At 32.6% G+C, this 13,165-nt stretch overlaps 1 protein-coding gene, 1 non-coding gene and 1 pseudogene across 6 annotated transcripts; 2 read left to right on the plus strand and 1 right to left on the minus strand.

Annotated features, from left to right (window-relative positions):
- The first annotated feature begins 951 nt into the window (after positions 1-951).
- Positions 952-5,881, plus strand: LOC107962522 (filament-like plant protein). 5 transcript variants are annotated; one of them, XM_016898936.2, is made up of 5 exons: positions 952-1,237; positions 1,925-2,084; positions 3,103-3,298; positions 3,419-4,851; positions 4,984-5,881. In XM_016898936.2, the coding sequence occupies exons 2-5, from the start codon at positions 1,974-1,976 to the stop codon at positions 5,383-5,385; spliced, it is 2,142 nt and encodes a 713-aa protein (XP_016754425.1). In that variant the 5' UTR covers positions 952-1,237; positions 1,925-1,973; the 3' UTR covers positions 5,386-5,881. The 5 variants fall into 5 exon arrangements, with proteins under 5 accessions (XP_016754425.1, XP_016754428.1, XP_016754424.1 ...); XM_016898939.2 differs by having other exon boundaries at positions 980-1,152; XM_016898935.2 differs by having other exon boundaries at positions 981-1,224.
- Positions 5,882-9,314: 3,433 nt separating this feature from the next.
- TRNAQ-UUG (transfer RNA glutamine (anticodon UUG)) lies at positions 9,315-9,386 on the plus strand. Its single transcript has one exon. It is a non-coding gene; the product is annotated as a tRNA-Gln (tRNA).
- Positions 9,387-11,386: 2,000 nt separating this feature from the next.
- LOC121230377 (uncharacterized) lies at positions 11,387-12,648 on the minus strand (annotated as a pseudogene).
- Positions 12,649-13,165: the final 517 nt, after the last annotated feature.

Below are 13,165 nucleotides of genomic sequence, written 5' to 3' on the forward strand. Positions count from 1 at the left end.
TTAATTTATCTCAAGGTGAATACATAATAGAATTAAATATAAAATTAAAATACTTCAGTTTAATTGAAATATAAAAAAAAATTATAAAAGAAATAAAATATATTTATTTTTATGGTACATCAATATCTAATTAAATTTTTATTATTTTGTGTTAAAAATAAATAAATAATACATAGATAAATTATAACAATGACATAATTGTCTTTTTATTTAAATTTTGTTTAGTAAATAAATCTCAAATGGATTTATGATATTTTTTTAAAACTTGAGGGGATTAAACAGATATTTTTCAAATCATAAGGGATAAGTGTACCTGTTTTGGTAGTAATCAAGTTGTCGATCTCTAATTTAGTTATACACTTCAATACATTCGAACTCACATATTTTTATATTAATAATAATACACATATCAATCGAGTTATACTCAATCGACTCACTAACATAATATTTAAATATTTTTCCATTTAATTAATAAATCAATCGGAAAGAAAGTATAAGTGCAGCATTTTCTTCTCCAAATTTGAACCGTGTGATGAAATGAATCAAACCCACACAGAAGACAACAGTTAAAAATAGCAAAGGCTAAGACTGAGACACTCAGTAGACAGACACACACAAAGATTCATTTAACAGACAAATTCAATTAAAGCCTCCATTAATGTTCTAAGGGAAGATGAAGCCCAGTTTCATTTCAAAAACTAAATGAATAAAGTAATTTGATTTAAGGACCAAAAAGCAAGAAACAGGAAAAGCTGAAAAAAGTTGGTCCTTGTGTTTGAGGCTAAACTCATCATCACATTCAGAAATCACATGCTGTTTATCTTTTGTTTAATACTTTAATACTCCTTTTAAAAGGATGGTAATGTTCCCGTAATCAAAGTTTTAAATAACAGACAAAGCACTTTTCCAACTTTAAAACTTGAATTTAAGATTTTATTAATCTTTCCATCTACCTTTATACTATATTAATTTGAATAAAAAACAAAACCCAAAGAAAAAAAAAATTTAAAAGCATTGAAAAGGCCAAGAAATAGAATAGAAATATAGAAGCCTGCATTATCTAAAAGCTTGTTCCTTGTTAGAGTATTGTTTTCTTTTAGCTGATTAGCTACTGACATTCCAGAGATTTTTCCTCCCAGAGTTTGTTTTAAGGTTTTAACACTGAGATTTTAAATCTGAATCCAACTTTGGGTTTTAATTTCTTTTCTGAATCCTAGTCAAAAGGTATTTGATTTGGGTCAGTTCAGCTGCTCTCATTCCTTCAAAATTTTCCTTTTGTTTTATTTTATTTGGTATTTTCAGTTGGTTGCATATCTGGGTTTTATTTAGTTTTTGCTGAACTTTAAAGAACAGCTTTTTGAGCTTTTTTTAGCTTTGATTTGTACCTCAAGTTTGGGGACCTTTTTTTTATTGTTTGTTTTTTCCAGCTACTGTTACATTAATTATATTTTATTTTTCTTGGTAGTGTGGTTTTTAAAAGATTTGATAGAATTAGATGGGTAGTTCCAGTTTTGTGATTCAAGTAAGTGAGCTTTCTTTACGGTACATTTCAAAGTACTATTGATGGTAATTAAAACTGCCGCAGTCTATAAAATTTAAAGAGCTTTTTGGGGGTTCTTTAAAAGTTCAATCAATTGCTGTTTAGGCTGGAGAGTGGAGACAGTTAGAGACAAGAGGGTTAGATTTGAAGCAAAGCTGAGAGAGAATATTAAACCCAGAAATGTTGTTGATTTTTTTTTAATGTTTTAGATTGTTGAAATGTTTTGCTTTTTAAAGGTTTGCTCATATTCTTTTAGGGAAATAGATTTTGTCCTAGGCTGTTCCTTCTTATCTTTATTTGAGAAGATTGATTTTCTGGTAACTATGTGGTGACATTCGAACAATGATTTGCTTCTTTTCCTTTTTTGTGTCTTTGTGTTTGCAGATGAACAGTCCTTGATGAGCTGATTGCTGTTGGACTATTGGAGTTTGATATGGAAAAAAAGAGTTGGTTGTGGAAGAGGAAGTCTTCTGAGAGAAGTCCTGGTGAAACTGAAAGTTCCGGATCAATATCGTCGCAGTCCGAGAGATTTTCAGATGATCAGGTAGTTGGATAATCTCATCCTTAATCATCATCAATTTTAGCTTATATACTTTTCTTTCATCATCTCATGGTTTAGTTACTAGATTCTTTAGCTGTGCTCCCATTAATGTGAATTCTGGAGAGTTTCTGTTTGTATCATTCATGCTTAACTTTGTTTATATCATTCGTATGAATCCATCTCTCTTTTTCAACTGCCAGAAATTCCTTGATGACAGTTTCGACTTATGCTCCTTTTCCTTATAGCACTGAATTACAGTTCATATTTTTCAACATAGTTGTCTTCTATTTCTCTTGTCAAGTTGATATATCTATAGTAAGACATTAATGGGGGTAATGGGGTTATTTCATCTGATAATCATGTTAGTTACCTATCAATTGCTTGAAGTTCTTCTGCCGTTACTTAGGCAAAAGAAGTAATATCAAGTAGAGGAAAGCATATTGGGAGGTTAAAACTGTGTTTTAAGGTGCTTTTGGTGCAATGAGTGATGCTGCCATTAGGATTAGAGGGCACAAATTAAATGATCTTTTTGGGTAATGCATCTTTTAATCTGATACCTTAAGCATATTGTCCAAAATGAAAAGTTACTAGTTTTAGTTGAACAAGGTGAAAGTTGATATAAAGCAACCTGCATGATTATTCAGTAGGCATTTTCTAAAGCTACATGTTGCCTGTCGGTTGAAAGCATCTTGTGAAGCATGATAACAAGACAGGTAGAGACGATGTAGTTACAGTCTCATCTCCGGCTAAAGTTTCCATGTTTCCATTTTGAGATGGTCTGAGCTGCTTTGCTCTCAAATTGTATTCTTGGAAAAATTATAACCCGATGTCTTCACCAAAGATATGCTTATTTCAATCAGATGTAAATAGAAAATAGAATAAAGCTTAAAGCAGTTATATTTCGATGAGTTGAAATTGTGCCCGAGTTTTCTATTAAGGAGATAATTTTCTAATTTGAACCAGATCCAGTTGGTTGTCTCCAATTCAGATTGATTTTCATCTCTCTAATTTGTTGAATCAGGAGGCTTTCAAGGCATCATCACCTAATGATTGCACAAAATCACCGGAAGTGTCGTCAAAAGCTTCAGCCGTTCCTGAAGAAGTTAATGATAGCATTAGGAGTTTGACAGAGAAATTATCAGCTGCTCTAGTAAATGTTAGTGCCAAAGAGGATTTGGTGAAGCAACATGCCAAAGTTGCCGAAGAAGCTATTGCAGGTATTACTTTACAAGTTTGGGAACTTGTTCTAAATGGTTCTTTTTCTTTTCCGTCCATCTTTGTTTTCTTGGTTATAGTCTACTTACTATAATCTAGTTATATTTTTTATTGAACTTCAGGTTGGGAAAAAGCTGAAAATGAAGTAGTGGTATTAAAGCAAAAACTAGAGACTGCAGTTCAGCAAAACTCAGCATTGGAAGACCGGGTGACTCATCTTGATGGAGCTCTTAAGGAATGTGTTAGGCAGTTAAGACAAGCAAGAGAGGAGCAGGAGCAGAAGATCAATGAAGCTGTCGCAAAGACTACCCGGGACTGGGAAACTACCCAATTTGAACTCGAAAGCCAGTTGCTTGAGCTCCAAAATAAAGCCGAATCTGTTAAGTCTGAGCCCCCTCCTCCCTTCAGTCCCAATCTTTTGCATAAGTTTGAAGCTTTGAAGCAGGAAAATTCAGCCCTCAAGCTTGAGCTCTCATCTCAGTTAGAAGAGTTGCAAATCAGAACAATTGAAAGGGACTTAAGCACCCAAGCAGCTGAAACAGCTAGTAAACAACACTTAGAGAGCATAAAGAGGGCCGCAAAGCTTGAAGCAGAATGCCGAAGACTCAAAGCCATAGGCTCTAAATTGTCCTTCACAAATGACTGTAAATCCCCTGCCTCCTCAATTAATGTTGAATCCTTCATGGGTAGTCAATCCGACAGCGGAGAACGGCTGCATGTGGTGGACACTGATACCCAAAAGATGAGTGGCCTGGAGGCAAACAAAGGAGAACCTAGTTGTTCCGACTCATGGGCGTCAGCCTTAATTGCTGAACTTGATCAATTCAAAAACGAAAAGGTCATCAACAGAAATGTCCCTAGTTCTTCTATTGAGATTGATCTCATGGACGATTTTCTTGAGATGGAGCAACTTGCTGCATTACCTGATACCAAGAATGAAAATCAATTTCTTGAATCAAAAGCTACAGTCAAACAATCCAATGATGGTGATAGCTCTTTGAAGGCTGAGCTTGAAGCCATGATTCATCGAACAACAGAACTTGAAGAGAAGTTGGAGAAGATAGAAGCCGAGAAAGCTGAACTAGAAATTGCTCTTGCCGAAAGTCAAGAAAGTCTAGAAGCATCGGAACTAGAGTTGAGGGACAATGAATTAAAATTGGAGGAGTTGCAAAGAGAGCTCAGCAAGGCAAGTGAAGCAAAGCAACATCTCGAGTCTCAACTCAGTATCATGGAAACAGATGCAGAGACAATGTCAGCGAAGATTGATGCATTAGGAGCAGAAATTGAAAAGGAAAGGGCACTGTCAGTGCAAATTTCAGCTGATGCAAATGAGTCAAAGCAGCTTCTCGAGTCTCAACTTGTTAGCATTGAAGCAGAGGCTCGGATGATGTCTGCAAAGGTTGGTTCATTGGAAACAGAAGTTGAAAAGGAAAAGGCATTGTCAGCAGAGATTACAGTGAAGTGTCAAGAATTGGAAGAAGAGCTTTCAAGAGCGAGACAGGAAGCTGAGCTCCAGCAAACTGCAAACTCGAACGTTGAAGTGAAGATAAAACAGGTAACTCTTCAGGCTTCATGCATTGATGAAATTACACTAGCATAAGACATCTCTATGCAATTATCGAATTTATTAGAGTGTTAAAGTTATGGTATGTTGCATCTTTCTGATGGTCATGAGACCCAATGGCAGGAGGATTTGGCTGTTGCTGCTGGAAAACTTGCTGAGTGTCAGAAAACAATAGCATCTTTAGGGCAGCAACTGAAATCTCTTGCGACACTTGAAGACTTTTTAATTGACACCACGAGCATACCGGAGTTCTCTAGAGGAGTGTCGTTGATTCCGAAATCCAGTGAACCTTGGAAGTTACATTCTAATGAAACATATTCACCTAAAGCAGATCCAGAGTCAACAAGAGTTGGTGCTGACCATTCTAGCCCTCAAGTAAATAAGAATGATGAAAATGGCAACACACCGCCATCTTCATCCTCGTCTTCAATTGTGTCATCAACTCATGCCAGTTTAGAGAAGAACCGAAATGGTTTCGCAAAATTTTTCACTCGGAGTAAGAATGGGATCCAACTAGAAATTTAAGAGATTTAGATTAGTGTAAAACCAAAGAAATCATTTGTCATTTGAAAAGGTAGTGGTTAAATACTGTTTAATCACCATTAACTAGTTCACCTTTAGGTTGTCTCATATATAAATGAATGGTTGTCTGGATTCTGGATACAAAGTTTGAAGTTGAGAACCTTAATTGCCAGTACCTGGGGCTATAGTTTCTCCATCTTTTGAAGAAAAATACAGCAAGTTCCTTCAAGTTATTAAGAAGTTATTTAGTTGTGGTTGATCATCTAATCCATTTTAATCACTGTGGTTAGTTTCTTGGGAAAAAAGGAAGAAATTAATATTGTTGGTTTTGCTGCAGTGCTTTGTTTATGAAGGCTTGCAAATGAAGTTTATGTCTGGCCTGCATGGTTACATGTAATTTGATATGGATTCTGTTGTACCATTGGATTCTGTTTTTTCATTGGATTCTAAATTTCCCAAAGCAGGAATATAAAATGTTCATTGTTCTTGGAATAAGTAATAAATGATCCTTCAAAAAAAGTATGTAATTAAAGAGCACATGTTTCTTTAATCATTCTTATGAATTCAAATATGAAGACTCTAGTTTCTAGGTGACATTGGATGAAGCAATTGACCAGTTGACCAATTGATGGAGCTGGTAGGTCTAATTGAACCCATAAATTTGCTAAAACAACCCGATTTAGACGTTAGGTCCTAAGTTACATATTTGAACAAAGACTGCTGCTTGAAGTGAGTATTCAAAATTATGATTTTAGGTTATATTTATGTATATTTGGAGAAGATAGAATGTAAGATTCTTTTTAATAATAAGATTATATATTATATTATTTAGGTAATTTATATTTTTTTGTTTGGTTTATTTGGTTGAAACTTAAAATTTTATTGTTTAATTTACAGAATATAATATTATCTAAAATATATTTTATTAAACTATCCTTATTATAATTTCTTCCCTACAAGTTTAGTTCTTTAACCTTAGCCAAAAGATATTGGTACGAAACTAATAGAGCTCTTCCTTTGGATTCCTTATATTCTCATTTTTATTATAGAAACTTAAATCTCATTATGTATCTATACCTATATATACTACTATAGAAATGGAAAAATCGCATAAAATGCGACTGGAGTGGTAGAGTCAAAGTCGAAAAGAGGATCCTTTACTTTTTTCTCTCATGAGACTTTCATCCCGCATGGCTCCTAAGTGATAAAAGTAAAGAGCTTATTTTCTTTCTTCTTTTTTTGGTTACCTTCCTCAAGTATGTATAATATCGAATTTGTTTGATTTTTAAAACAGATTACTAATCTTTTAACTTTTTGAGTAATCCTTCATTAGTTTCATGGGTTGTCTCATGCCTTACAATTCACCATTATCTAAGTTTAAATTGATTATGTTTCGCCTCTTACTTGGAGAAAGAAGATCAAATAATTCCCAATCATTTTATATAATTCACAAAAAAAAATTTCAGATATTTAATATCTTTCTCTTGGATGAGATCTCGATTCCAACTATAATTTTATTAGACATCTTACAACTAACTTGCTTAATATACTATTTATATTAAATATGATAACCAATAGTTTTATCTATTTTTGTTAATATATTAAGTTGAAATATTATAATAAATTTAGAAAAATATATACATAATATGTTTACTTAATATATATAAAAAAAGTCATACAATGAAGAGATAAAATTAACCAAAATTATAAAAAGGAAGGGTAAAAACAGGGGGGAAGGCAGGAGGCTGGCATGGGCCCGGCCCCCTAAAATGTAAAATTATTTTTTAGGTTCTTAATTTTTTTTAAAAAGTTTTAAATTAGTAAAAGTAAAATTACACTTTGGCCCCCTTAAAATTATAAAAATTCGATTTAATCCTTTACAAATTATAAAGATGTAAACTATAAAAAATTAAAATTTCATCCGGCCCCCCTAAAAAATTTTTCTGACTTCGCCCCTCGATAAAAATATCATAACATGAAGAATACCTTTGGAATCGTACATTATTTAAGAAAGAGCCGGTATAGAGATTACCCCTATATTTTGAAATCTTGATATTATTACTAGATAGATTAGTTTGGCTTATTTGTCTAGTACGAAAGATTCTAATGTTTGGTTGTCAAAATATAAGATTATTAAAGAGTATATTTGATTAAATTGTTATTGTTATAAAATTTACTTTTTAACAAGTTTAATTCTTTTAAATTGATTTAAATAGTAAAAGCAAAAGATAAAATTACTTAAAATTACCTCTATATTTTTAAAATTTAACACTAATGTGAATACGAGATTACCACCTCATCCTAATGTTTGAAATTGGAACATGAAAATCACATTATGCAATATTATATTTATACCAACAATGATCTTTGAGCACTAAACGTGAAAATATTATGTAAGAACATAAAATTGGCCCTCAAAAATTGAAGTGGCAATTTAAGATTATAGAATAACAATCTTTTGTTTGGATTTTGAAGATTATTTTGAGTTAAGAATATCATATTAAAATGTGGTAATAGAGGGATAATCTCGTTACCACATCTTCTTTAGGTTGTGTAAGATTTAGGATGGAATGTTGACTTTATGAAAAATTTACCCTTCTTTTATAAATTTAATTTAATTGAATAACCCTTATTTGTCCTTTTTAACGTATCTAAATATCTGGATATTACCTTCAATTTGTACCAAACTTTACTTAACACTTTATAGTTTTACATTTGAATTAAATAGTTATAATAATAAATTTACCCTTAATATTTATTATTTTTGTCACTTTGGTTTAATTCTTTTTCTAGGATCACTTTTATCCTCAACTTTAAATTTTAATCAAACTGTTTTCTTTTAGATAGAAAAGTTAATCGGACAATTAAAAAATTTAATATGTATACTTCATAAAAATAATAAAAATTCAACAAGTTACAAAAGTGTTCAAAAAAGTTTTAGAACAATTATTCATGTTAGATCATGTAGATAGCCACGTAGGCTGCCACATTTGTGCTATTAAAATTATAACAGTTCAATCAACTTTTTCGTCTAAAAGAAAATAATTTGACTAAAAATTAAAAGTTGTGGGTCAAAGTGATAAAAAAAAAAAAGAGGACCAAAGTGATAAAATGGGTAAATATCAAAGGCTAAATTTGTTTCAATGCCAATTAAAAATACATATACTTATTATATTTTTTTAATTTTATAAGAAAATTATTATTTATTATTATTTAAAAAAATATTTTGAGAGATAAATGTTATTTTACTAATTTTATTGCAATTATAAAATTTCATCGACGATAAAAGAAATAATTTACATAATAAAAATGTCAAACTGTTTGACTTCTTTCCAACTTAATAGAATGTGCTTTTAATGTTTTGTTAATCAAATAATAAAATTTTATATTCTAACTAAATAAACCAAATATGATAATGTATTGAATAATCTTATATTTTGTAAACTAAACTCCTCTCAATATAAAAAAATTATAGGCAAAAAGAATGTTAGTGTTACGTTCAAATTTGTTTTTTGCAAGTGAAGCTTACTCCATTAGTTCCTTCCACCGATGATGGATTTTTTCTTGTTTTATTATAGACATCGAATTAAATTAATTTTTGTACTAATAAAAAAGAATTAAATAATATCAAATGTCAACAATATTAACATTTATTGTTTAACGAAGTTAATATTTTCGAAATTTTATGATTTTATAAATAAAATGTTTTATTCAAAATTGGATTGCAAATAAAAAAATTTCATGTCATTTTTTAAATATAAAATGTTAATTATATTATAATTTAATCTTATTTAATTCCTTTAAATAGTATAGGAACTAAATTATTTTGGTTATATTTAGACGGTGGTTTCACCAATTAACATGTATCAAATGCACAAGATTTAAAATTTCTTTTAGTTATTAATATTTATAGGGATCATTGTTACCAGTGAGGTTCTATGGTGTAGTGGTTAGCATTCTGGACTTTGAATCCAGCGACCTGGGTTCGACTCCCGGTAGGACCTTTTTGTGGTCTCTTTCATAGAAAAGAGAATCTCAAAAACATAATTTTTTGAATAAAGTACTTCCCATCTTATTTTGAGATAAAGGTTCAATCGAAGTGTTGAAGCTTGCAACATCAAAGGAATCTGCTAGGATTACATTTTGTAATGGAAAAACCCAAAGAAAACCCCAGAAGTTGTATTTTTGCTAAGGAACGAAAAATAACTGGAAACTAAACTAAAACCTGGACCAAGGAAATAACGAACACCAACACATCCGAGGTGGCAAGGAGCCCCACAAGAACAAAGATATGTGTCTCAATCGAAGATCGCGCATATTGGCACTTGCATTCACTGCTGAAAATTAAGCTTTAGACCAAATAAATGTATAATGTTTCAGCTAAATTTGTGTGCACACTTTCTTACCTTAATAATTTAGTCTTTGGGTAGCTTTCATTTCAACCTTGGAAAATATTCTTCTTTGTTTGCTTGAGTGATATGGGTACTTGATTTTATGGCTTCATTAAGAGATTGGTGCAGTTTCAGGGCGTTAGATGGGGCTTTGGGGTGCCAGGCATTGGAAGTGGCCAAATATGATATTCAGTACCGTGACGGGTGGGCTGGACAAGATTTGCTCACAATCATGCTTCTTCGTGAAAAGGTTAAAAGGTCTTTTTCAATCTCGATGTTTATCTCTTTACCTATTAATCTTTTGGGAAGCTTTTATTTGCGTTAGCTTGTTGGATGTGCTTGTAGGCAGTGGAAGTGTTGAATACTTTGGCTCGTGAATTCAAGTCTATGGGCACCATGAAGAAGGAGCTCACAGAATTGCAAGGAGAACTTGCAGAAGCTGACATACAAGTAGCCAAAATTAGAGGTTAATGGAACTGCGAGGTAGATAAACTGTGATTCTTATAATTTCTACTATGAGAAGCATGCAACAAGGATTACAGAAAAATCCAATGATTCTGGGTCAGACTTGAATTAATTACCATAAGCATCATAGTAATGATAATAGTAAAAAAAGAACAACCACAATACGTTCGGATTCAAATTGATTGCTTCGAGCCATGGGTTATTTTTTGTGGAAACATTGGCAAATCAAGAAGTTTTCCAGAACACCTGTGCACATAGAGCATGTCCTCTGCACCTTGGTTCAGTGAAAGGTCATATCCAATGTCCCTACCACCATTAGTAAGATTTGAGGAAGTTTACAGCCACTCGGTATCGTATTTTTCTGAAAAGGAAAGACATATATTGATGAATGGTTTACACACTAGATATGCTTTCACTGATATCCAGTCCATCAATGTGTTTAACCAGTTGTAAAAAAATGTTTCAAGAACATGTGTCAGAGTGGGAATACACATCAGATGGAAAATGTTTAAAATTGCCATCAACGCGATTGCACAATGTGAAGATGAAGTCATTGTGTTAAAACAGTATCTTCCTTATTGGTATTCGAACATCTCAGTTTGGTTAAGTTCTATACACCGTCATCAAGGCTCCAAGGATACTGGGACCCTTATCCTATTGATATGGAATTTCGACCACCGGGTTTGGTACTGTTGACGTCGGGATATCAAAGCCTGGGAAAGTACCAAAGAGTGCACAACACATCTTCACCAGGTTCATGTATGCTTTTACCTTTCATCAACAACGACAACAAGATTATTATATAGAATGTTGTCACGGAGGCATGTCTCATTTTTCCATTATTTGGGTAGTGGATTAGCGGGCTTGAGTAGCTAAAAACCTAGTTGAAAATTGAAACCCCCCTTGGCTACATAACCAAATGACTTTCTGACAACATTTGGTAGCTATGATAGACCATTCTCGTGATAGTGCTTATGACTAACCTTTTGAAAGCAGCTAAACTTGAAAATTCTTCAAGAATATGGTCAGTTTTTGCTTTTGTATTGTCTTTCAAGACTTGAGCAACGAGACCATGTCAGTGGCATTAAGCATTTATATGAGCCTGTGTCTTTCCTATCATTGGTGTTTGAATGGGCAGACATGTATGATACTTTATCAATAAAATTTATTGATATACTAATCAACACCTTATTACACAAGAAAGAAACTAAAAATCCAGTATATACAGAAGCAATCTAAACCCCTTATTACCCCATCAAGGTTCTTCACCAAAAGGGAAAATTTTAGATAGCAGAGCCACAAAAGGGGCAGAACCTGAACTCGGGCTCAACAAGCTTGTCACAAAAACGGCAGCAGATGAAGAATCGATCTTGGGAGGTGGAAAAGACAAATCCTGAGGGAAGAAAAGTTTGCAATTGTTACAATGCAAGAGTGGGTCTTTCCCAGGCCATCTCCAAACAGGCACAAAGAAAAGCTTCAATACTTTCTCATACTCCACAAGATCAGCTCTGGAACCACAGTTTATGCACCTTCCCACACCTGATTTCAGCACTTGTCTTGCTTGTTGCTCTAATCCACCCACAAAGAAAAAGAACATCTTCTCTTCTTTTTTTTTGAAAGGTAGGATTGTTTGCCTGTGTTCTTCTGGGGTTTGATTGAAGCTCTTGCGGGGGCTGGGTTTCGCCTTTTATTGATGAGAACGGAAGTGTAGGAATATGAAGTTTAAGCTAAAAAAGGAGCAAAGTGGAGAGTTCTGGGTTTTTCTTCGGCATCAAGGTATTGGGCAGTGTAAGGTTCTAGAAATGAGTTCTAGAAATGAGTGGGCCTTTTATTTTTTTTTTTTTTTTATGGAAACTTCATTTAGCAAAGAAAAGGTATAAGCAAAACGGGAACACAAGTCCTATCCAGCCAAAAGCCCATTAAGTTATAGACTCACTCACCTACATTGAATAGAGAAAGTTTGATCCCATGCCCATTAAAGCCCCAAAATACTAGTAAACCTAATGACACAGAAAAGCACTCTCATTGCTTGAATCAAACCTCCCTATCAAAATTGGGAGCAAAGAGATTCTCGTGATTGTAGAAATATCTCTAACTTGAATCAATAGATGTAATAGAATTTTAGACAAAATTAAGTTCTTGTGGAACCTAATAGACCAAAATCCGAGTGGTCCAAAGACATTAAAAAAAAAAAAAAAGGGAGCAAGATGGAGAGGCGTTTGTGTGCTTGAAATGAGGGATGCTGGATAGCAGTTGAATTGTTAAAAACTTGTGGTGTAAGAAGACAAATTTGAGGGAAATAAGATACAGACTTGAGGCGTGACTATTCTTTAGGTTTTAATTTTGCCTCTAGAATATAAAAAGTCTTAAAACAACAAAAAAATAGAATAATGAAAATAGCATTATTGAGTTTTATATGTGCATAATGTGTTTTTTTTTATTAAAGAAAGTGTCACTTAATACATAATTTATGACATAAATTATGTTTTTCCATAATATAATAATTATCCAAAAACTATGTTTGTTCATTACGAGTCTTTTGCAGAAAATTATATTTTTTCAAATAAATTTGTTCAAACACAAATAAAAATAAAAATAATTATAATTATAATTATCTCAAAATATAAAAGTAATAATTATATATAAAAAACTATTTACATCATCAAATTCAAGCTCAAAGTGTCTTGTCCTTTTACCATATCCATGTACATAAAACTCAATAGGTAATCACCCAATTTAATTAACCAAGTTATAAAAAAAAATTCTATTTAAATTCTTTATACTATATATCTTCCTTCAAGAAAAAAGGACATTGCAAACTATTATAGGGGGAAGTGTGTGACTGACATAAGCAAAGCAACGATGCAGCAAGGTAATGAGTGGGCGGAACCACCACCTTGCCTGTTTAGGATGAGGCACGATGCCGA

The sequence above is a fragment of the Gossypium hirsutum genome, chromosome A06, assembly GCF_007990345.1.
Source record: "Gossypium hirsutum isolate 1008001.06 chromosome A06, Gossypium_hirsutum_v2.1, whole genome shotgun sequence".
NCBI lineage: Eukaryota > Viridiplantae > Streptophyta > Magnoliopsida > Malvales > Malvaceae > Gossypium > Gossypium hirsutum.

Bases quoted from the DNA above. Each gene is read 5' to 3' on its own strand.
- LOC107962522 (XM_016898936.2), top strand. From the start codon at position 1,974: ATGGAAAAAAAGAGTTGGTTGTGGAAGAGGAAGTCTTCTGAGAGAAGT. The intron at 3,299-3,418 runs GTATTACTTTAC...ATTGAACTTCAG, and splicing joins TGCCGAAGAAGCTATTGCAG to GTTGGGAAAAAGCTGAAAAT. The intron at 4,852-4,983 runs GTAACTCTTCAG...ACCCAATGGCAG, and splicing joins TTGAAGTGAAGATAAAACAG to GAGGATTTGGCTGTTGCTGC.